The sequence below is a fragment of the Sinohyriopsis cumingii genome, chromosome 7, assembly GCF_028554795.1.
Source record: "Sinohyriopsis cumingii isolate HCF-2022 chromosome 7, ASM2855479v2, whole genome shotgun sequence".
Classification (NCBI taxonomy): Eukaryota; Metazoa; Mollusca; class Bivalvia; order Unionida; family Unionidae; genus Sinohyriopsis; species Sinohyriopsis cumingii.
The window spans coordinates 77,427,085-77,449,974 of record NC_142967.1 but is presented as its reverse complement, the minus strand read 5'-3'; the positions used below and the strand labels follow the sequence as shown (position 1 = coordinate 77,449,974).

The 22,890-nt window shown below is 36.5% G+C and overlaps 1 protein-coding gene across 2 annotated transcripts in view; it reads right to left on the bottom strand.

Annotated features, from left to right (window-relative positions):
• Positions 1 to 18,550, bottom strand: part of LOC149795572 (protein FAM193A-like) — a 94,003-nt gene extending 75,453 nt beyond the window's left edge. For both annotated transcript variants that reach the window (XM_089965407.1, XM_089965408.1), the window contains exon 1: positions 18,273 to 18,550. In XM_089965407.1, the coding sequence (XP_089821533.1) occupies positions 18,273 to 18,404 (132 nt within the window). In that variant the 5' untranslated portion in view covers positions 18,405 to 18,550. The remainder of the gene's footprint in view (positions 1 to 18,272) is intronic.
• Between the last annotated feature and the right edge of the window lie 4,340 nt (positions 18,551 to 22,890).

Sequence of the window (22,890 nt, the reverse complement as noted above, 5' to 3'; positions counted from 1 at the left end):
TGTACACTTAATGCACCCCCCACCCCCGAATTCTACAGAACGGCCTATATTTAATCCATGCAGAAACTATAAAGGATTAATAATATTAACGTGTTTAATAAAACAGATAGTCCACCAGCGCTGAATGTCTAGCTGCATCAAAGAAATAAGCTGTGTAACTTTAAACAGTTTGTCTAGTGTCCGCTAAAATTCAAATGCCGACTGAACCGAATAGGTTAAGTATTGACAAATTATTATAGAGGTTTCAACACACCCCCACATTTCCTATGCATATGTATATTATCTGTAGACCCCCCATATACAAGTGTATGCATTTGGGTTACCCCCTCCTCCTCCATGTGTTCATACTAAATGGATGGCCCCTTATTGGATTTTCAATATCAATTTCTATATTACTAGCCTAAAACCTGGCAGATAACATAAATATGTATATTTTCTCATCTGTTATAATTTGTTTGGAATTAAAACACACATTCATCTTTGCTTTTTAATTAACTTGTAATTGAGGAATTAAGAAAATCAAGACCTCAACTACAATACAGTGTAATTGTAATTAATTACTCAATTACACCAACTACGCTGTAACTGAACCCAAATAGGCAGGTAAATAAGAATTACTTCGTAAGTATCTATTTATAGTGTGATAGTTTTAAAATGACTTATAAACCAAGCTTCTGAAACAAACTTTGATTCTGACGGCATTTTTACCATGGTTGTAGCAAGCCCGCTACCTACAAGGGATCAAAAGTAACTTTTTTCAGTACTTGCTAAATTCTTAGAGTTGTAATGTTCTCCACTACAAATGTACTGCAATTTATTAACATTTCTGAATTGTGACAAATTCAATGCTAGCTTGTTAGCATCAATTATAAGCCCTGCCTAACCGTCAACCTTATTACCACTCAGATTTCTTTCCAATACTTCAATTTATTTGGTTTCAATGGTGGTCTACATGCATCTTAAGACAGTATCACTCATATTTATTATAATTTAGGAGAATCTCCACACAAAGATGTTTGTTTGCATATGGTGAAACTGGTTAAACTGTTCAATCTTAAGTCAGCAGTACACAGTAACCAGACTAGTTGAACCACATCAACCATTTAGTGAAATGCTCATCAGCATTATGCACAGAAGAGGTATAGGGCAGAATTCACAACCAAACACAATGGTTGTGGAGATATGTGAAATTTGTGGAGATATGTGAAATGTGTGCAGATTTATTGACATTTTAATACCACCCTTTGTGGAAACAGCTCAAACACACCAGTGACCATCCATGATCTCTGTATGCCACTGGTGCGAAAAGAGCCTAAACTGAAACTTGCATATTCTTACAGAACAATGCCATAATGAACATTAAGGCAGGGAGACAGAAATTACAATACAGCCCCTCATAAAAAATGATGGACCCTAATTATAGTACTGTAATTTCTATTTATGCAACCGTGCACATGAAAATCTCTATGGCTAACTTTAGACTGGTGAATGTAGCTCATTGCAGCAGTTTTATGTACATGCAGGAGGACTTTGGTAGGTGGATGGACTTTGATCAATATTTGCCTGGTTAACTTTAATTACATCTTGCTTAGCTAAATATCAGTGTACTCCCAAGTTCACTTGGGTTGTTAAATTTATCCAAGCATCTCTTTTCTTCATATCAGATCGAGTGCTTAAAAACACTTTTCCTGCATCAGAAAATCACACACCCAGAAAAAAAAGCACTGCATATGGAACACAAATGTGCATTCTGTGAACATCTTGACAGCTAAACGCTCTCCATTCTGGGTATACGTAGCATTCTCTTCGCTATGCTTTTACCAACTCCAGGCTTTACTCAGGGATATATTGTGATATACTCCATTTATCCATCCATGACTCTATCTCCTCCTAAATACTCAATGGAAATTGACCGAACTTTATGCATTGGCTGCCCATGTGACAACTATCTGTGAAAGGTATATAGTTTGGGGCCTCCTACCTTAGGGTCCACCATAGGGTCAAAGGCCAAATGTACAAAAATTTCAATTAGTATATTTTTTTGTATAACAAAATGAAAAGTAATACACATTATCATAACATAATGACAAAATATTTGTAATAAATTTAAGGTTAAGGCCCCTAGGACAAGATCAGGAATGGGAGGCATGTAATCATAGGCTTTTGGAGCTCCAATGACAAGCCATTTTAGCACTCTACTTCCTGTTGATCTACATACTAATGCTAATATGTCTAGCAACCTTAAAACCACACCACTAATTAATAAGCAATAAGGAATCAAATCAGAAATATTTTAAGCCTGTGTGTGTGTGTGTGTGTGTGTGTGTGTGTGTGTGTGTGTATTTTAATGTAGCTTCAAAAGTTTTTTAGTCATATCGCTACGATGTCTGCGGTGTTGCAGTTTAATGTGAGGTCTAGCACTGAGGTATCATGTCACAGTCATGTAGCATGATGTCCCACCCAGTCACATTATCCTGATACCAGGCCAACCAGTCCTAACACTAACCTCTTAATGCAGAGCACCTAGGGAAGCAGCTGTAACTACCATATTTATAAGTCTTTGGTATGACTTGACCAGGACTCGAACCCGAGAACTCCAGCATCTGAGGTGGATGCTCTAACCACTAGGCCACCAGAGCGATAGAAGATTGTTGTACCAAAACACTAAATTATTGATGTATAACTCTATCAATTAAATCAACCAAACTTTGCTGTCAGAACATTAGGGGAAAAAAGCTAAGTGGCACAAAAAAAATTGGCATTGCATTTTGAATAAGAAAACTCTACCAAAAACAACCAATATGAAGTGCAAACCATTTATGCAAATTAAAGAAACCACTAATTATTTTAAGACTTAATTAGTCATCAAAGTTAACAAAATGCAGTCAAATTATGAAACGAGAAATAAAGTCACTTTAGCAGACAAAAAAGCTGTGAATTTAGGCTCAAACACATTTACAATTTTTTTCTACGTTTCTTAGAATATTTTGATTTTCTATCTATTTCAGAAATGCATATTTAATGTCCTAAATCAAGACAAAAAGGCCCTATGGCAATCATCTTGTTCGCTGGTTCACATTTCTTGTAATCTCCATAGATCTACAACCCTTAAACACAATCTGATATGTGGATGACATGTGGTAGGTGAATTGCCTATTACAACGAATAATCTTGTTCAAGTTTCACCTTTGAGAAGCCCACTGTTAAAAGAGTACGAGGGTCCTCTGTGACTCAGTATGTTGTTTTTATTCACTATGCAATCACGATTTGATAAAAATTAAAAATTCTAATTTATCAGATTACAAAATCTGCAAAAGGAATAAGAACTGATGAGCACTGATCAACATGTGAAGGATGCACTGGCCTACATTCACAATGCCACTAGTATTTTTTCTTTTATACCAGTGCACCTAGATTTCTTGAGCTGGTACAAAATTGACAAAATTGGCACCAGTGCAAAATTGAATATTACTTCTGAACCTTGGATGCATATACCAAACTTTCATTAAAATTCACCACGAGCAACTGAAAGCAAAAAACAATACACATTAATGTATGCACAAATGAAGCAATATACCATGAATTTTAACTAATATCAAACATAAATATTACAAACCATATTGAAATGTGACAAAATATGTTTAGGAACAAGAGAGGAAGAGAAGATATGTCTGTGACTTGCATGGATTAATTAATATACCAAATATATATATAGTGCACAAAATAATGTATTTCATTAAAGAGTTTTGTTCTACTGATAGTGAAATGTGCAAACTCTACAATCCTAAAATCCAAACACATCAGTGAGATTCACTACTGTATTGACAGATCAAATATTTGATGTTTATAGATATGATAGATATACCATATATACTCGCGTATAAGCCCATTCGCATATAAGCCGACCCCAATACTGAACAGTTATAAGCATTAAAAAGTGCACGACCCATGTATAAGCCGACCCACAACTCCAAGACATCTCAAGATGCACGAGGTAAGTTCTAAATGCTATTATTTTGACAAAATAATATCATAAAAAATTACATGTATAGTTATCGGGAGTTTGGCCTGCATGAGTATTGCAAAGAAATGGTATAAACTTGTTTGAAAAGTAATTTATTTCATTTTCTGTTTTCTTATTGCTTCTGCGTAATTTAGATTTGTGTATAATTTGATCGAATGATGACAAGAATTTAGCAATCTCAAGTTGCTGTAACACTACCTCTTCCTTTTGACTAGACTATTGTTTGTTTATGCATTGGACATTTTATAACAGTGCACCGGTAATTATATTTTTACTTTGCTTTGAAATTGTAAATACCTAACTCATTAAAATGTAATCCCAATATGACAACATAACGAACAACAATATGGATTGATTCAACGCTCTCAATTAGGCTACTGAACGTATTTACATAATGGCGCCACCCCTTGTACATTGTAGGTTTGATTACATGCTGAATTAAGTACATCCCTTGGAGATGAATCATGGGCACCATTACGCTAAACTTTAATGATATCTCCAAAATACAATAATGAAGTTTCCGAAATAATGCTTAGAGAAATATGCTAATACTGTAAAAGCTGAGTTGTAGTTTGTTTTGATGTAAGCGACCTTACACCATGTCATGTTTACCCCGACCCAGAGTAGCCCAGTTTGAAACATGTATAATCAAGGTAATTCTGACGGGTCATTGTTTGATGTCGAACATTGCCGAAGGCTAGCACTAATCCGTTACGTAAGACTGTTGTGGCTAGAATTGAAAAACTGGACATCGGAGTTGCGAGGCGCCCGATAGCCAGTTATCACCTAGGTGTCAAAATGTTCCCAGATCAAAAGAAATTGCCTGAAGAAGTGGGAGTGTCCTAACTTCTTTCCCCTGCAAACAGACAGACAGGTTGAACTGGCCGCTATGACGACTGGACAGGGGCACAGCGCCACCCAATCAGAATCGAGATGGGGGGAGACCTTGATTTGGGTAGAATGATATCCCTGTGTTTTCCGGCAAGAGTTAGTTCGCTGAGAGAAATTACCCAGAGAAGAGGTTAGCGTAACTCCGAATAGCCATTCGTTATTGGCGGGAAAATCTTAGAGCGGGAAATTCTAAGTACAGAAAGCTTCAAAAGGTCAGTAGATATTTGTTCGGTCTTTGTGGAATGCGACTGCATTTTAATTGTAGGTCGTATGTATACTTTATTAGTACTAGAATCGTAGTACGAAGAATTACATTGTTTTGTTAATATGTTTGCATATTTTGAAGAAATGAGTTGATATTTGTAAAGAATTATATAGCTTGCCAGCCGTCGTAAGAGTTAATATTGTAATTTACTATGTGGGTATTTTATAGTAGACTAACACATATGTTCATATGATTATAGATTTTGCCATTGTTGAATATTTGTAATGTACAGACATGCGTCTGATTTTGTCAGATTGTAGTACGATGAGATTAAATATATATGTGTATATACTGACGTGACGCAATGTATTGATGTCTGTATAACAATTCGCTGATACTGTGTTATTACGCCATTGTTTACCCTGCAAGAAGTGTGTGGGAATTTCAATGTGTATGTATGCGTGGCCGAAACAGTGACAGCTATCTGATGGTTAATTGTCGTTATAGTGTGAGGTGAGGTTCGATAAAACATTTGTTAACGCCTTGTGGTTTTTCACAGGAAGCTTTGAGGGACAGACCAGTTTCAGTTTGGTCCCGTAGTCTCAGATAGAGAGACGGAGGAAAAGAGAAGAAAGGAGAGAACTCAGGACAAGTTGAAGTCTAGGAGCGAATTGGAGGAGGAGATAATAGAGAGGGAAAGGAGAAGTCAGGAGAAGTTGAAGTCTGGGAGCAAAGTTGGAGGAGGAGATAGTAGAGAGGGAAACAGAGACAAAGGGGGAGTTAGAGGAACGGAAAGAAGGAAGAATCAGCGGGAAGAAATAGATGAGTAGATGCAAGGACAGGGGGAAAATCGAACTCACACTGTAAATCACGGGATGAATTAGGCTGTCACTTGGTCGAGGGAAAGACGAGTGATTGGAAGTTATCGTTTTTAAATTATCACATTTATTAAATTGTTATTGATTGAATTTCATCTTCGTGTTCTTTATAATTTAACCGTCGGCGTTGCTGACTGGGGGATCAGAGCTGTAAATCTACATCATCACTAATTTAACTTTCTAACCTAACGAGCCAGGGTGGAACTTTCAATTTAATTTAATTAAATTATATTGGGAGAACCCCACCCCAATACGACAGAACGTCACACACCATACCTATCAACTTTCATGCCGGGAGGAAAAAACTCCCAGCTTTTAGACTCGCTCCATGCCTACCTCCCGATTTCATATCTTTCGATTTCTGCAGAGATCTCCCGATTATCACATTATGTATTTGATTTTCATGTCTTCTAAACAAGAAAAGTCTTACATGTTCTGTTGCATCACCTGTGAATTATTGTTGTGACGAAATAATTACTTTACTAGAAACAATTCACTTCTTCACTAAATAGAATGTTAAGTTTAATCATTATTCATGTAATTAATGAATTTTTTTATCTCTACAACATTACAAAAATAAACCAGAACCAAAAAATTAACCACAACAATAAAATCGTCCACAATTAATTACAAGCACAAGAATGATCACTATGAATGCTTTAACTCCACGTTATAGTGCCATTCCCACGAAAGAAACCTACACAGTGAACACCTGGCATTTTTGTACCGTATATACCAATGTTACTTACCATCGTTAAATTAAAAGAAGGAATGAAAATACATACCATGCAGCAAATTTGTCCTCAAAAACACTAATTCAGAATACATGTTTTATAGTAAAGAATACTAAATACTTTACGAGTTGATAATAAAGGGAATAAGGTCGGATAAACAATGATGGGAAAATATTTGCCACATGTACGGTCCTTTAGGCTGCCTATTTAGGTACCTTTAAGTTCAACAAAACTGGGGATCCTTTATTTGCCAATCAATTGCTGGTGCTTGCATATCACACATTAGTGTAAAACGTGGTTTGTTTCAATTACGACGGAGGGCCAGTAGTTTTCACAAAATAGTTGCATCGATAAGGATTAACTTTTAATTAGTCGCACTGGCTTTCTTGCTTGTTTATTTAAAACTAATCTTTAGCTATTGTGCAGTTTGACCACAGCTGACTAGAATATGAAAATAGCACTTCCTGGGGAAAATTAGGGCACGTCACAAGTAGAAATGAACGTCATTTTGTAAATTTTACTCATATCTGGAACGGGAAGATCGACCAATATTTAATGAAAACAAGGTTTTAAAAATGTCACGAAAAACCTCCTGATTTTGGGTCTCAGTCTTTTTTATTCAGTCTCCCTACCTGGTTTCTGAAAAGTTCATAAGTATGTCTTGCGCTCTGTCTTGCAAAACAACGGTAATCATGCTAATATTATGGAATAAAAGGCAATGACACATCAATGTACTGGTATACCAGTGTAGTTGCCGGTCATAATTCCCTCTTAACACAAGCCAGTTTCAGGGTTTTAATGATTAACTGGCCTGTACTGCTGATGCAAAACGAAAGAAAAATTTGCAGACTATCAACATAGGAGATGCCAAAACATAAAACTAAAACTGACTGATGTTGATCTTAGTTGATCTATATGAAAATTTTAGCCTTTATTATTACCACTCTTCGTGAACATGTAAATTATGCTGGTTATGTTCCTTGTACAATTAAATGTGCGTACCTTTTTAAAAATATTGCCTCAATTTGTAGGATCGCTTTATACCACTGAAAATGAGTAACTCATGAAGGCATGATTCAACATAAATGAAACAGCTATTAAGGACTAGCTGAAATGTTATCTCGAAGATTGCAATTTGGTCAAAACAATGAATAAAGCAAAATCTGCATCTGATATGTTTGGGAATAAATAAGGATTTAAGTGATGTTAAGCATGATTTACACTGTGTAAGTACTGTACATTATAGTTCAGCCTGGTCACCTGGGTAAACTCAACTGGCCCTCGAATTATGAAGTTTGTATTTACATTTATTTAATTTTGTGTTGAGAAATCAGAAAATATGCACATGCAAAATAATAGCAAAATCAATCATAGTACATTATAACAGTTTAATAATTGTCGGATCACAGAAAGTTATTTTTTTACATGCCTGTCTTATGAACCAAAAAAAATGCTGTATTCGTGTCCCAAGACTTACAATATTCAACAAAAAGACCTAAAAACAGTCAAGTTTAGACATTGGCCAGCGGATAAGCCAACCCCCCTTATTCCAGGTCTTTATTTTTTCCTAAACTGTTCAGCTTATATGCGAGTATATACAGTAATCAGTGATAGTCAAACCCTGTGAACCCCAACTTTACTTAAATATAGTTTGGAAAATGTATGTACTACATAAACATGAAAAAAGTCACAACTCCAGAAAAGGACATGTAAAATAAACTATGATCAGCAAAAAGACAATCTTCAAAATGCAATGCTTGCATTGATCATGTTGCCAAAGCATGACAAAATATTGTTGAGAAAGGCCAAAGCAACGTATATAAAGTTTCTACAAAATCGGCCTGCCTCCACTGACCTAAACAACATTTTCAAACAAAGAGAATGTGCAGATTCCCTAAATCTATCAACAGGTCAAACTTTTCAAGTGCCAAAGAAGCCATTAAAAACAAGTTTTCAATATTCAGGTCCTCTTTTGGTTGCAATAAAAATTTTCATGATATTAAAAAAGCCCCAATTATCTTTCATCTGCAATATGTATAACATGGATGAAATCCAAATATGGCACACTTCTTAAAGTCAATATACACCCCCCACCTCTTGTTTTGTGTGTTTAAATAGCTGTTAATGCATTATGTGTGTGTGTGTGTTTGTGTATTATGTTTGTGTTTGTGTGCGGATGTGTTCTATAGATGCTTCCCGATGATATCACTAGCAGACGACATTCTGCCCATTTTACCTGGATGACGGGCAACCTGGCAGTTTCTCCTATAGCCGATTTACCAAAATTTACCATTTTTAACAAGGCACACTGAAGCAGCATAGTCAACTTATAAATCACAAATATAGATACTAACAGAAAGCCTTATTTGCTTTCTGTTTATGTATGTAATTTTCATAAAAGTATCAAGAGATTCAATGAAGTTATTTCAAATTCCAAACACCATATAAAGTCAACAGTCAATCTGCCAAATGACCACAAATATGGCAGCTGATGACATCATTCGGGAACTATCTATATATATATACATGAAAGACAGCTTTAACTGAATCACCCTCTAAATATAAAGTTAGTGTCAGCAGTAGTACCACTACTCTACTGCTACTACTACTGTACACCCTTTTCTTAGTAATACAAAGCAGAGCAAACATGTACATCTGTTTACATGAATAATATTTAAACAGTACAAGCTACATTTAAGCACTGGAAGAAGGAATGAGCAGCTATGGTGCGAAGGGCATGAGGATCTACATGAACACAGGCAGCTGATCTGCCCAAGCCAGAGCAGAGTTACTATATCTGCTACAGATCAGAACTTCTGTACATCTGGATAGATCAGAATGGAGTGAGTGTAATACAATTAATCTATCATTTGGCTTTACTGACTGCTGCTGTGCTATAGGCTCCATTGGCTGGCTGTTTACAGCCACTGGTGCATAGCCAACAGATCTGGGAATAATAAATGCTGGTCATCCCCAGTATCTTAGTACAGTGAGGCATTACTGCTTCTTATTCATGGACACTGGTGTGCTTAAATGGAACATAGCTTATTAGGTCCAAAGAAACTGCCTAGCTTTGTTTTCGTTTCCTGACCTACCTTATAGACCTATCCCTCGATAACTCACACACAATGGGGTCCATAAACATAGACCGCACTATAAGTTAGGCGCGAGTTATTGAGGGACCGCCAAAAAATTGAGACAAAACTGGGGGGGAGGGGGCTATAGGGAACTGAACTGTTTATTGACTGAATCCTCATTTTACAATCATGTCGATAATAATTTTGTAATAACGCGCTTTATCTAACGAAATCGTTCCTTATTCTGTTTTTAATAACATTTATTTTCAAAATGTCCAACATATGAAAGATCATTCCAACTGGTTTCAACAAACATCACATGTACGTGAAAAAATATGTGTATTACATCACTGCTTTTTGTTTTCTTGATGAATCTGGTTCACATAGTGGTGTTTAATATTATCCTGCCAAATCAGAAGTCCACAGAGCAGGGAACTAGACTAACTGTTGATACACCACCAAACAAGATTCCCTTTTTTAAAAACATGAGCCATTTCATTAGACAATCGTCTACATCGAAACTCAGTTTTTGTATTGTTCAATTAGTACAATATTGATGTCATGATTTCATTGGAAGTAATAATGAAACTTCTTGTCATCCTTGAGGATATCTCTAAGTGCCGGTTCAAGAATTCTCTAAAACTCGCTTGCCCACAATGGTCTGTATCTGTGAAATCAAGCTCTTAATTTTACAAAGTATTCATCTCACTTGGCTAACTTGTTATCTTTGATCACGGTTATGAAAGAGTCAGTTAATTTAAGGTAGTTTACGTTACATACACAATAACATTTATAAGTGTTCAATTTAAGAAATAAAGTTAGTTCACCTGACAAAAGACCAGGGCCACTAGATTTTAAGTTTGTAGGATTTTCGTGAATTTTAACATTTCTTTTATTTCAGCTCCTTTATTTGATTCAAAAGACATAATTAACATGATAATACAAAAGAGGTCAGCTTTTAATCAAGTGCAACATAACAACAAATACTTCTGCAAGTCAGTTATAAAACATGGTTGGCACTTAATTAGGTTCTCAAAGAAACGCTCGTGGACTAACCATTACGGTGGATTGACGTTTAATTACAAGAGGACACATTGCATTTATGATGATTACACTTAAAAGGACCCAAAAGATAGAACTAGTACACAAATTTCAATTGATAAAAAAAATTATTTAATTTGTATTTATTTTATTAAAGTACTGCCTCTACTCGGCGTGAGTGACATTTTCATTGATCGAAACTTCCTTACGTATCATTAATTGCGGTGTACTAGGAATGTCATTTGGAAAGAAAATGTAAAAAATTGTATTACCTATTTTTAAATTTGATATTTCATAGTGTTGATTAAAATTTCCAGGTCCTATCTACCGTTTTCGACGATAAAACGAAAGATATACATCAAAGATTCCGTTACTGATTTTGATCGCAATTTTCTTCAAGTTCAACAAATAGGGATCAATTTTTGGGGGGTTTCCAGGTTTAAAAAATGGGATCCATGCCTGCCCCCACGTTATAAGTGGGTTCATGAGTTATCAGGGCACGCGTTATTGAGGGAGTGGCATATTTTGCCAACAATGCAATTTTTCAGCCTGTCCAAAATAAGCAATTAAGAATTAGTCCCTCAATAGGACTATTACGCCACTGGCTATTATGAATTTCCTGAAATCCAAGATATGACCATTTCTTCTTTTCAGTTCTCCAAAATCATCTCTGATATTCCTGAGAGTTAACAAGATTTTCAAAACTGACACCATGATGGCTATACTGGATATAAGATTGGCATCATTTTCTTTAAGGATCAACTTGATTTCATAAGAAGTCATTTGGTGAAAATCCCATGTTGATACAACTTTATCATCAGGATGAGTAGTGACAAAACAATATCTTCAAGATTCCTGCCATAGTAGCCATATTGGATGTCAGATTTATACAATTTTCATTTTAGACCAAGTCGCAGAAAGTATTCTCATGAAAACCCCATGTCAATATGACTTCCTATTCAATAGGAATCAAGATTACCCGATTCTAGCCATGCCAAGCATATTGGATGTCAGACTGGAACCATTTTCTTTAGGACCAACTAGACATCACATTGTTTTTTGCTTAAAACACAATGTCAATATCGCCATCCATTAACCCATTTTATCCTGTTTACCAATTTCAACTGCAGTGCCTGATTCCTGAGAAGCAATTCTAAAATACATTATGGTAAAACGAAGCACCATACAGCAGAAACTGCAGAAATTGTGACTACCTTCACCATGTTTACTATAAATGTTGTAACAATGTTATTTCTTTTATAAAGTATATAAAGCTATATATCTCTGAAAAGGTAATAAAATTTGCAACACAGTGATAAGTTTTGTAATGATTTACCAATGTACATGCTCACAACTGTATTTTTAAATATGATTTGAAAGAAGAAAAAACAAAATTAAAAAACTTACCATGATGTTCAATGAATCTTTTGTTCAGGAAGATGAATGAAATGCTCCTAATGGTATGTGAATAAAATGAAGATAATTCAATTTCTAGTATTTTGGTCCAAATTTGAAGTTTCTAGCACTGTTAGTTCAAAGGTTATAATAATTTTACTAAAATTGGAACAACATGACACATGGAACAATTAGTTAACTTCACATTCTGGAACATGTACTTTAGTGTGCAGTTTCTCATAAAAGCTGGTCACAAACTAATCCTAGAAATCAACAAGTTTTTTTCCAGATCAAATCATCCCAAAGTAAATCAAAGTAAATTAAAATAATGTTGTGCATCGGCTTCTTCTGGGTGTTGAACAGTTGCTCCTTCTATCAATTTAAATCTTGGCTGCAACCAAAGTGAAAAATCATCCCAGACCCATTCTTCTTGAAAGCCTTCAAAGTCAGCTTCATTCTCCGAATCACTGTCGAAAAGTGCATGAAGCCATGCATCATCTCTTTCATCAACTAATGATTCAATTCTAACCCATCATTTAAGTCAATATTATCATCAGAATCATCCAAATCGTCAACTTCAATGTCGCTACCCTCGTTATCAACATGCATGTTTACATCAGAGTGGTCATCCATCATTTTATCAATCGATCTTTAAGTCAACAGTTTCTTTTCCAACCAAGTTTTTTTTAAATTAAATTTTCACTGCACAAGCGTACTTTAGCCATTTCCTGTGTAGGTGAAGAAGTACACAAATATTTGTGATGTATAATACATGTTTCTAGAGACACTACACACATACATAGTAGAGTATGACCGTAGTCGTATTCAAGAAAAAATGGGATACTAAGACTGCAGGCGTATTCAGGATGGAATGAGGTATTACGACCGCAGTCGTATTCAGGATAAAATGGGTTAAGGAGTACTGACAAAATTTTCAAGACGGCTACTGTGGTGACCATATTGGAGGTCAGATCAGCATCATTTCCATCTGGGACCAAGTAGACGTTCAAAAGTATTCAAGCGAAAACCTCATGTCAATATGATTTTCTGCTCAGAACAAGTAGTAACAAGATTTTCAAGCCGACATCCATGATGGCCATAATGATCTCAGATTGGCACCATTTTCATTTAGGCCAAACCAGCCATCAAAAGAGATGTTTTATTTGAAAACCCTATTCCATAACAAAAAGATTAAAAACAAGATTTTCATGATGGCTGCTGTGGTGGCCATATTGGATATCCAAGCAGCACTATTTTCATTGGTGGATCAGCATCAAAATTCTGGTGAAAACTCAAGTCAAAGTAACATTCCATTAAGGTGGAGTGCCAATAACAGGATGTTCAAGATGGCCACTGTGATGTCCATCTTGGATGTCTGAGCAGCGCCATTTTCATTCAGGACTATCTAGACCATGACATAAATGTGTGTAAAACTGTATAGCAATCCTCAAATAGTTTACGAGGAGTAAGCATAACAATATTGTACTAATCGGTGAAACAATGCTGGACAAGAGGCCATACCTTGAACATTTTGAAAATAAATGTAATTTAAACAGAATAACAAAGAACTTCATTAGAAATTATTAAAAATTATTATTCATGTGATTGTAAAATGAAGATTCAGTCAATAAACAGCGCAGTTCCCTAACGCCACTTCCCCTCCCCCCAAGGTTTTCTTGATGTCAAAGTGATTTTTTTCAATTTTTGGATGCCCCTCTGTAACTCATGCCTCGCTTAAAGTGCGGTCTATGTTTGTGGACCCCGTTGTACATGAGTTATCAAGGGAGAGGTGTACATACTGTATATTTATTTTTCTTATCTACAGAACAGTAGTGTAATATCACATCATGGTGTCTGCCAAGTCAATTTTTCAAAAGAGTCACTATGAACCTCCATTATATTTTTCAAAGGGTTGGTGAGGGAAAGCAAAATTCCAAAAATTCTGTCTGTGGTATTGAAGTTGTTATCAAATTTCTGTTCTATTTCATCCATTTCTACAAAGCAAGTATCCATCATGCAGTATACAAGCTATCAAAGTCCAGTATATTATCTTCAAAACTGATCTGCTTAATGGAGACAAATCCAGAATTTAAGGATTTTGATCCTTAACCTGGTGTGTGGATTTTTTTTTCAAGATTAAAAAAAAATTTGAATGTAGTATGCTGTGCTGCTTAAAGATGAATTGAAAAAAAGTGATGGAATATGGTCATTTCTTTTTTTCTTCATTCTCCTGACAAGCTTAGTGATCAGAAATGGAAGCTAATTATTAACACTGAAAAGAAAGTGTAATTTCTTTCATGATTCCTTCTAACTGCACACAAAATTAAAGACTGGCATAGTAAAGACATGGAGGATTGGTGTAACATCTGAAACAATCACAGTTATCATGGTTATAAACTGCCTTCATTTTTCATTTGTTTATGTTTACTAAATATTTCACCATGAATGATTATTAGCAATCTAATGAATAACATACTGGTGATGCTACAATAAATTCATTTTGGTTTGAATTATTACACAGACAAAATATAGCTGGGACTGCTACTTTTAGTACCAGAATGCAGCTTTTCTCTAAGAAGCAGTCCTTTGCTGCAACATTCAAAATCCTGTTGAGAACCCTGAATTGAGAACACTTATTTTCATCCATTTCAGTTTTTCCAAATAGCAACCAATGTGTGGGTCAACATTCATTATCACTTAAACAACAGATGACAAAAACCATTTTTAATGAAATCTAAGTGGTTATTCCTTGGAGATGAGTGTCTTTTATTCCAAACACACCTGTCATGAGTTATATTATTAGCAAATCATCAACATGCATCAACGCAATTTTGGGCAAGCTGGTTGTTTTGCCAGGCAAGTGCACAAACTGCCCAATGCCAGGTTAAGACTTGAATATCAAAGAATTCCCGACACGTATAAATATTATGAATAGAATATAACTGAGAAGTTAACATATCATTTTTTTATTCCCAAGTTGTCAAAACTTGCAATAGTATATATTCAAATCTCACAACTGACTTTGACACTGACTACAAGGTGGAAAAGACAGACTCTAACAGTACATATCATTGAAATAAACACTCAGTAGATGAAAGAAACTGTTGATAGTTATGCATTAAAAGAATGCAGTATGTATACAGAGATCTCGGAAACGCTTAATTACGCGTATTTGGACGCCAATTTTTGATCTGGGATGCAGAAAATCACTGAGGCAGGAGTCCTCCGTACGCATGTAATAGGTGTGCGGCAAAATTCAAAGACTTGCCAGTCCTGCTTCAGCCACCTGCTTTGTGGGAAAATGTGTTGATCAATTAGCTGTGCTGATATTTACAATGACAGAATTCAGTGACTGAAAGAACCCTTGATGTACATACATGTTGCCATTATAAGAGTACATCAAAAAGAACATGATGCAATAGCTGGCCGGCCAGTTCAAAGGCTTTGACTGGCGGCCAGGTGGGAAAATGTACTGATATTTACAGTGATTGAATTCAGAGTCAGAAAGACCCAAAGATGTACATGTGGTCATCTATAAAAGTACATCAAATAAACAACTTTAGCTTTCGTTATTGTGTTCATTTCCAAATGTATTGGAATAAGTAGTGCACGAGTATTAAGACATATTGAGACTTAGACAAAATGCCATTCGTAAATTTGGGTAAGTATTTTGGGGTTAAACGGCAAACTTACAAAGATTGTAACGGGATTCAGAAGAGTGCTAAAGCTGCTAGAATTGATAGTTCGGATAGGGCAGTAGCTAAGTGTAATAAAGTGTGTGATGCCTAGCTTAGTGTTTGGAATAAATCCTTACTTTGACAAAATTCAGTATCACTCTGATGGACGAACAAGAGCTATTTAAGAGGTATATTGACTGACCATACTTTTTTTAAAATGCCCCTCGCCTTAGCCCGGTTAGTTCTAGTGTTGTAGCAAAATGTATTCATCAAGGCATCAGTAGTTAGGCCAAGTTTTGATATCAATTACGTTGACAAACAAACTCCTGCCCATTCACAAGCATATGTTTTGATAGCTGATTGACAATTAACCCTTTATCAAGTAAGGTAGCAACAATCAATTTCCTGCACGATATCCTTTGATGATAAAACATACAAACATGTTTTTTAAGATCAGAATCGGTGATCTGGATATATATTAACTGCCTCTTGTACACTATTTCGTCATAAAATTAGTTTGAAACTGTAAGTAAACCAGTAGGCCTAACAGGAAATAAAGGCAGACTCTGCTAATTCTGGGATGTACCAGTTTATTCAATTGTCTGTTTTCGTACATCATCGGGCAAATATTTTCAGAAAAATATACAAATCATTGAAAGCAAAGCCAAGGTATTATTTTATTAAATATTTAACTTTAAACTGCAAATTATGTAGGTCAGAAACGTAGAGGAAAATGCTATGTCGTGAAATTCACGAGATGTGCTTTAAGGTCTAAACTGTTTTCCGACTTGACAAGTATTTGCGAAAATATGGGGGAAAAAACAGCAAATCAGATACTATTTAACCATTGCCTAAAATTACTACAAGGACATAGACAAATAAATAAACCATAAATTTGCAATCCTGTCAATGGACTGTTGTAATGAAGCTATATTAAAGTGAGTGATTACAGTACGAAAACCTCTCCATCTAAAAATAGATGCACTCACGTCTGTGTTGATTCTGTAGGAAAGAAAGGACTGCAACTTTTGATGGTGGGACTACTATTTTTACCAAACTGGGAGTCCTGTACTCCTTGTTTTAAAATCCTAGCGAGATCTCTGTGTATAGACAATAAACAAAGGAGTTGACACATGTACTGTGGCTAGATTGTGGGACATAAATTTTCATAACAAAACGCAATATGAACTGAATTTGACTTCTTTCTCTATCTCACTCTCTTTCATTGTTTGGTCTTGGCAGAGAGCAAGTATTATGCAAACTTAAACTTGCCTGAGCTAAATTTGAGCTTGTTCTCAGAGTCAGTCAAGTGGATTGTAAAACCCTGAAATTTCTAATCAACTGATCCAGGTATCAAACAAGGAAGTATGTTTTAAAAATTCCCAACTTTGACGTCAACATTACACATCATACCCTGAATTTATACTGACAGCTTCTGTTTGCACCATCTAATTTTTCATTCACAAATTGTTGGTCAATCTTACATTCAACCCAATCAAAGAAATAGCCAGGATGGTCACTTTTGTGTTAAGCTTCTCTGTTGCTTATCTAACAATGAGGACTACAGCAACAGGAATACAAATGGTTGCCATGTATTGCTCTCACCCTTCCATGCAAGCATCAATTTAACTGATGGATACAGAGGTGCTCTGTTCTGAGAAGGATTAAAACTAAAAAGGCGAGTCTTCTCCAGGATTTAAGGCCATGAGTAAAAAAAGGAGGGATTTTACTTACCACCCACATACACAGGTCAGTCAAAATAAACAATTTATTAATTACTAGCAAGCATCTGATAGTACGGTAAAGAATTAATGTTAACCACCATCACCAATAGTGACAAATACAGACGTGTGTCTGCCACCGTTAATGTAAACAAAAAGAGAACTACTTGTTGGTCTACTATTATATGGATATGGCTATTGATTTGGAAAAATACTGATGCATCGATATACTGATTAATCGTTTCACCTCTAACTGCGAGTAACACTGCATACTCCTACATATAACGAAGGTGAAGTCATAATAATCACCGACTACGAGTACCAACATAAAACATTCATAACAGTTCATTTACACAACGCTGAGCATCCACCCCATTAAGTGCAACGTGAAAATACTGACAAAATGCAATCCATCTGCAGAGGAATATTTTTCAAATATTTTATCTATCCTTCACTTTTGAGGGTGTCAGGCACTCCCATCCGTTGACAAACTTGGCAAGTTCTGTCAGCCAAAAGCCCATCAACATCTCCGTATTTGGCTGTTTTGGGGAAATATTGAACAAATGCATTCCACAGAGCTGTACACATAGAATCAATTATAAGATTATTAAAACTATGCATATTATTACCTCACTGTCTATAGTTGGGGAATGATTAGATCCCTGGAGATTGGCATTTGAAGAATTTGCTGTAGATGATGCCTTAGTGACAGCCTTCTTATACTTCCTTCGTTTCGACTTTTTGCTATCAGGCATACTCATTTTACTGTCTGCAAGACTGACCCTTAAATACGAACGACTGCTTTTTTAACAAGGTGGGAAATAATAATTAATATGGGCTTCTTCTCATAGCGTATTTCTTATATTCTCCATTTCGATTCCCAATATGGCGGATACTTGGGCAACGTACCCATAATGCACTCGTAAATTAAGGGGTGACAACTCTATTCCACCAAGCACCTGCCAGTACCAAGGACTCACACCACAAAGAAATATGCACATTTAAATCAGTAAAAATTGTCGACTTTTCAATTTAAGGGTAATGTCACAGGCAGGAGATCACTGTTGCCTTGAATAGGAGTGTATGTGTGGTTATATATAATTAAACGTTTTGTTGTTCTGTGGTTTAACGCTATTTCTTAGCCTAAGAAAGGCTATATATGGCGGCCAGTATAAGTGGTTGAAGAAGAACCAGGGAAAACCGCAGTAAGAACCAGCCACCCACATGAAGTTACTGGCACTGGCACCTTTCTCGCATATCCGCATTGGCAGAACCAGAGACTCGAATCCGCGCGGACAGAGGTGAGATGGCAGTGATCGGTAACGGCGAGCGTTTGAGATCACTCGGTCACCAGTGGCCCTGTTTGTAATTCAACGTAACGTTTATTAGTCACGTTTGTCCTTATGGCGTTCGTACAATAGCTTGTCCAGAGCTACTGTTTTATGCTTCCCGTACGATTAGCGTAGTACTATGTGGGAACTGGGGGACGAATTAATATTAGCCCCTAGTTTAATATGCGGAGGAGGTGCGGTATGGGGAGATACGGGAATTCCTACGTTAAATAGACCAAAGTAATGTTAAAATGGTGAAGGGAAAATGGTCGACAGTTTATGGCGATAAACGGGAAGGAGAAAAGGTCAAATGTCAAACGGTAATAGTAATGATAATTTTTAAAAAAAATCAACACACACAACCTATAATATTCAAATACACACCGCGTACACAATTCAGCACCCGGATTTTTTAAATTATATTATCCTAAACACACATCCCTACAATCCAAACACAAACACCTACCATCTAACCGATAAAGGTAAGATGTGATGTGATTTTGATTTTTAACGTGGCTTTAACAATTTTTCAGTCATATCGCTACGATGTCTGCAATGTGGCAGTTTATAGTGATGTGTAGCACTGGGGCATCATGCCGCAGACATGTAGCATGATGTCCCACCCAGTCACATTATCCTGACACCAAGCCGACCAGTCCTAACACTAACCTCTTAATGCTGAACGCCAAGCGAGGCAGCTGTTAGTACCATTTTTTAAGTCTCAGGTATGACTCGGCCGGGGATAAAGGTAAGAAGTGTTGATACACACATTTTTACACAAACATACCATTACATAAGGGGAGGGGTCAAGAAGTGAGGTGAAATAGACACTTTCACAGAAACATACTATCACACACAAGGAAGGATGGGAAGCGTTTACAGACGCACACAAGCATACCATCTCACTGAAGAAAAAAGGGAATTTTAAATTGTATTTGTTAAAAAGATGGATACACAAACATATAAACAAAACACAAAACTGTTTTGGAAAATAAGATTATTATCGATATTGAGATGGCCTGGCTAGGGTCATTGGGGATTGTTAACAAAGTTAATACATACCACATCGCTTTACAGTTCGTTTCCTCGACGTTTCTTGCAATGTCGGTCCATACAGCATTACTCTCTTCAGCTACAACTGCCTTTTTCACACAAATTCTTATGTTCCAGACAGCCGTATCCGTGTGTGTGTGTGTGTGTGTGTATATATATATATATATATATATATATATATATATATATATATATATATATAAACGGATTGGACTGAAACAAAACCCTCAACGTCTGTCACAAGACCAAGAGAGTACAAACCTACCCATAAAGACGTTAAGTAGTTTTAGATAATTATTTTCACATTCAAGAACGCAGAAATTGACTTCTAGAAAATGTTGCGAGTGCTCACACCTAAATGATGAAATTTAAGGAGTTAAAATCTGAAGTGCCACCAGAGAAATCAGCAGTTTTCGCAAATCTCTGGTATTCCCTGTTAGAGACATCAAAACGAAAAAGTAAAGCTAAAATGGACAATCGTTTGATACTCTCCATCCATCACAATATCAAATTTGAAGTCTCCGGTCTGGATCAAATTTAGTACACGGAGATAATTAACACAATTGAAAGCCATTGACAAAATTTAAAACGCTAAACAATCTAATGACAAGTTTATTATGACTGATGGAAAAGCCGCTCTTCGCGTGAAGTACATCTCGTCCTAGAACGAGCGGACAACGCAAAGTGTTACTAGTAGTGAATGGGGTGAGATTAGCGACAATGGGAATTAGCATTAAAAACACCCCCTGGGTAAGATTAGCGACAATGGAAATTTAACATTAACCACCGTGGGTAAGATTAGCGACAATGGAAATTTAACATGGGCAAAAAACCCTGGGTAAGATTAGCGACAATGGAATTTAACATTGGAGAAAGGAGAAAAAAAAAAGGAAATATCCATTCTAGCGACAAAGGCATTCGAACAATGGAAAAAAAAGTCGATTATAGGGACAAAGGCAACTGAACATGGGGAATAGAGTTTGGGTCTGTCTAGGGACAAGGGGAATTGAACATGGGAATAGAGTTTGGGTTTGTCTAGGGACAAAGGGGAATTGAACATGTTAGAAAAAAAAAATACTTTAGGGACAAGAGGAATTGAACATGGGAATTTTTTTTAAAAAAAATGTTTAAAAAAGGGGTAGGCAATGGAAAGTCAGTCTCTTTTCGAGAAATGTGGGTGGCCCTGAAAAGGGCCTTTGGTTTTATGTTAATATTAACATAGACGGCATCTGTCACATCTTCTTAAACTCCTTCTAACTGCAGGTCCATACACAAGTACCCTCTTGAGGCATCCTTGTCTATCTATGTAAACTCTTCTCATCCATAGACTAGTATCTGTCCTATCGACAACAGTCCACTTGGATCGGACATACATGGGTATGTCCGTCCTGAACATCATTGTTGACACAAGGGTGGAAGATTGAACGTCGGTCCACATCTTCAGGCTCCGAGAACAGGTGAGTGATTGCACTGAACTGCGCTTATTTATAGGGAGAGGAAGGATTGAAACGGATTGAGTTCATTGACCAATCCAAACACGCGTGACAAAATTCAGTCAGCCCGCATCCAATCCGAAGAGAGCAGTCTGTGACGTCACGTGGTCTATATAGATTCGCTAGCGCCTGTGTGCAGTCAATCGATGCGAGACAGTGATTCAACATGACGGAAACTCAGAAAACGATTCACTGGGGTGCACCAGCAGTGGAGACCGCCCAAGGGAACCCGGACCTACTTTCAGAAGAGGTACATTGGGATTTTGTGGATTTTCTTACCTCGCAAGAATTTCTTCCCGAACCTTCGTCTCATTCTTCATTACCGCAAGTGGAGAATTTTAGACAGAGACAGAAAGAAGAATTGGAGAAATTTATGCAACGACAAAAGGAAGCGGAACAAGCTTTTCTCCTTCAGCAACAGCAACAAGAAGAGGTAAGAAAAAAACAACAACAACAAGAAGTAGCAGCAAAGAAACAAGAGGGTGAAAATCAAACGGCCACGGTACTGTTGGACATTTTAGCGGAGTTAAGAAGTCTGAAACAAATGTATCAGACTTCTTTATCACCACCGAAGAGAATACGACCTTCCCGAGCTAAACACGCCAACCCTGTGACTAAGCCTATCGTACCACCCTTAGTGATTTCAACCCAATCATCATCAGAAGTAGGCCTCGGCCGTGGCAAAGGCTTAAGGCAGTTAAAGTTGATTGCTTAAACTCACCCCTACACCAAAAAAGGCCCTTTTCAGGGCCACCCACTTCTCTCGAACAGAGATAGCCTTTCAATTTGCCAATAACTCAAAAATCAACAAAAAAAACAAAACATTTTACCCTTATAGTACGTGTCTGTGTATGAGTGCGTGAGTGTAGCTTCTTATTTAAAATCAAAACTCAAAGACACTTACCTTATATAATTAATGTATTCTTTTCTCCATAGTTACAATCCAATTCACAATTCACAACAGAACACTTTATAAATTACATTCACTTCTTCTGTTTCTTTTTTTACTCTCTCTTTTTCTTTCAATTTCTTCACCGTCACAGTCTTTTCCTCCTCTTCCTCCTCACTTTCTTCCCTTCTTCTTTTCTTCTCCTGTTTCTTTTTCTTCACCTGGCTGCTTTCTTCCTCTGAAGAATCTCTCTCTTCTTCTGAAGAATCCCTCTTTTCTTCCGACTCCTCTTGTTTCTTTTTTGGGCAATCTGGAGACCAATGTCCTTTTTCTTGACAATAATAACAGGTATCTTGACTTTTGTCTTTTCTAGCCCGTGTTTTTTTTTCTTTTTTGACGGTCTGGACACTCTGAAGACCAATGCCCTTTCTTCTGACAGATATAGCAAGTATCTTGACTTTTATCTCGAAAGGAAGGAGAG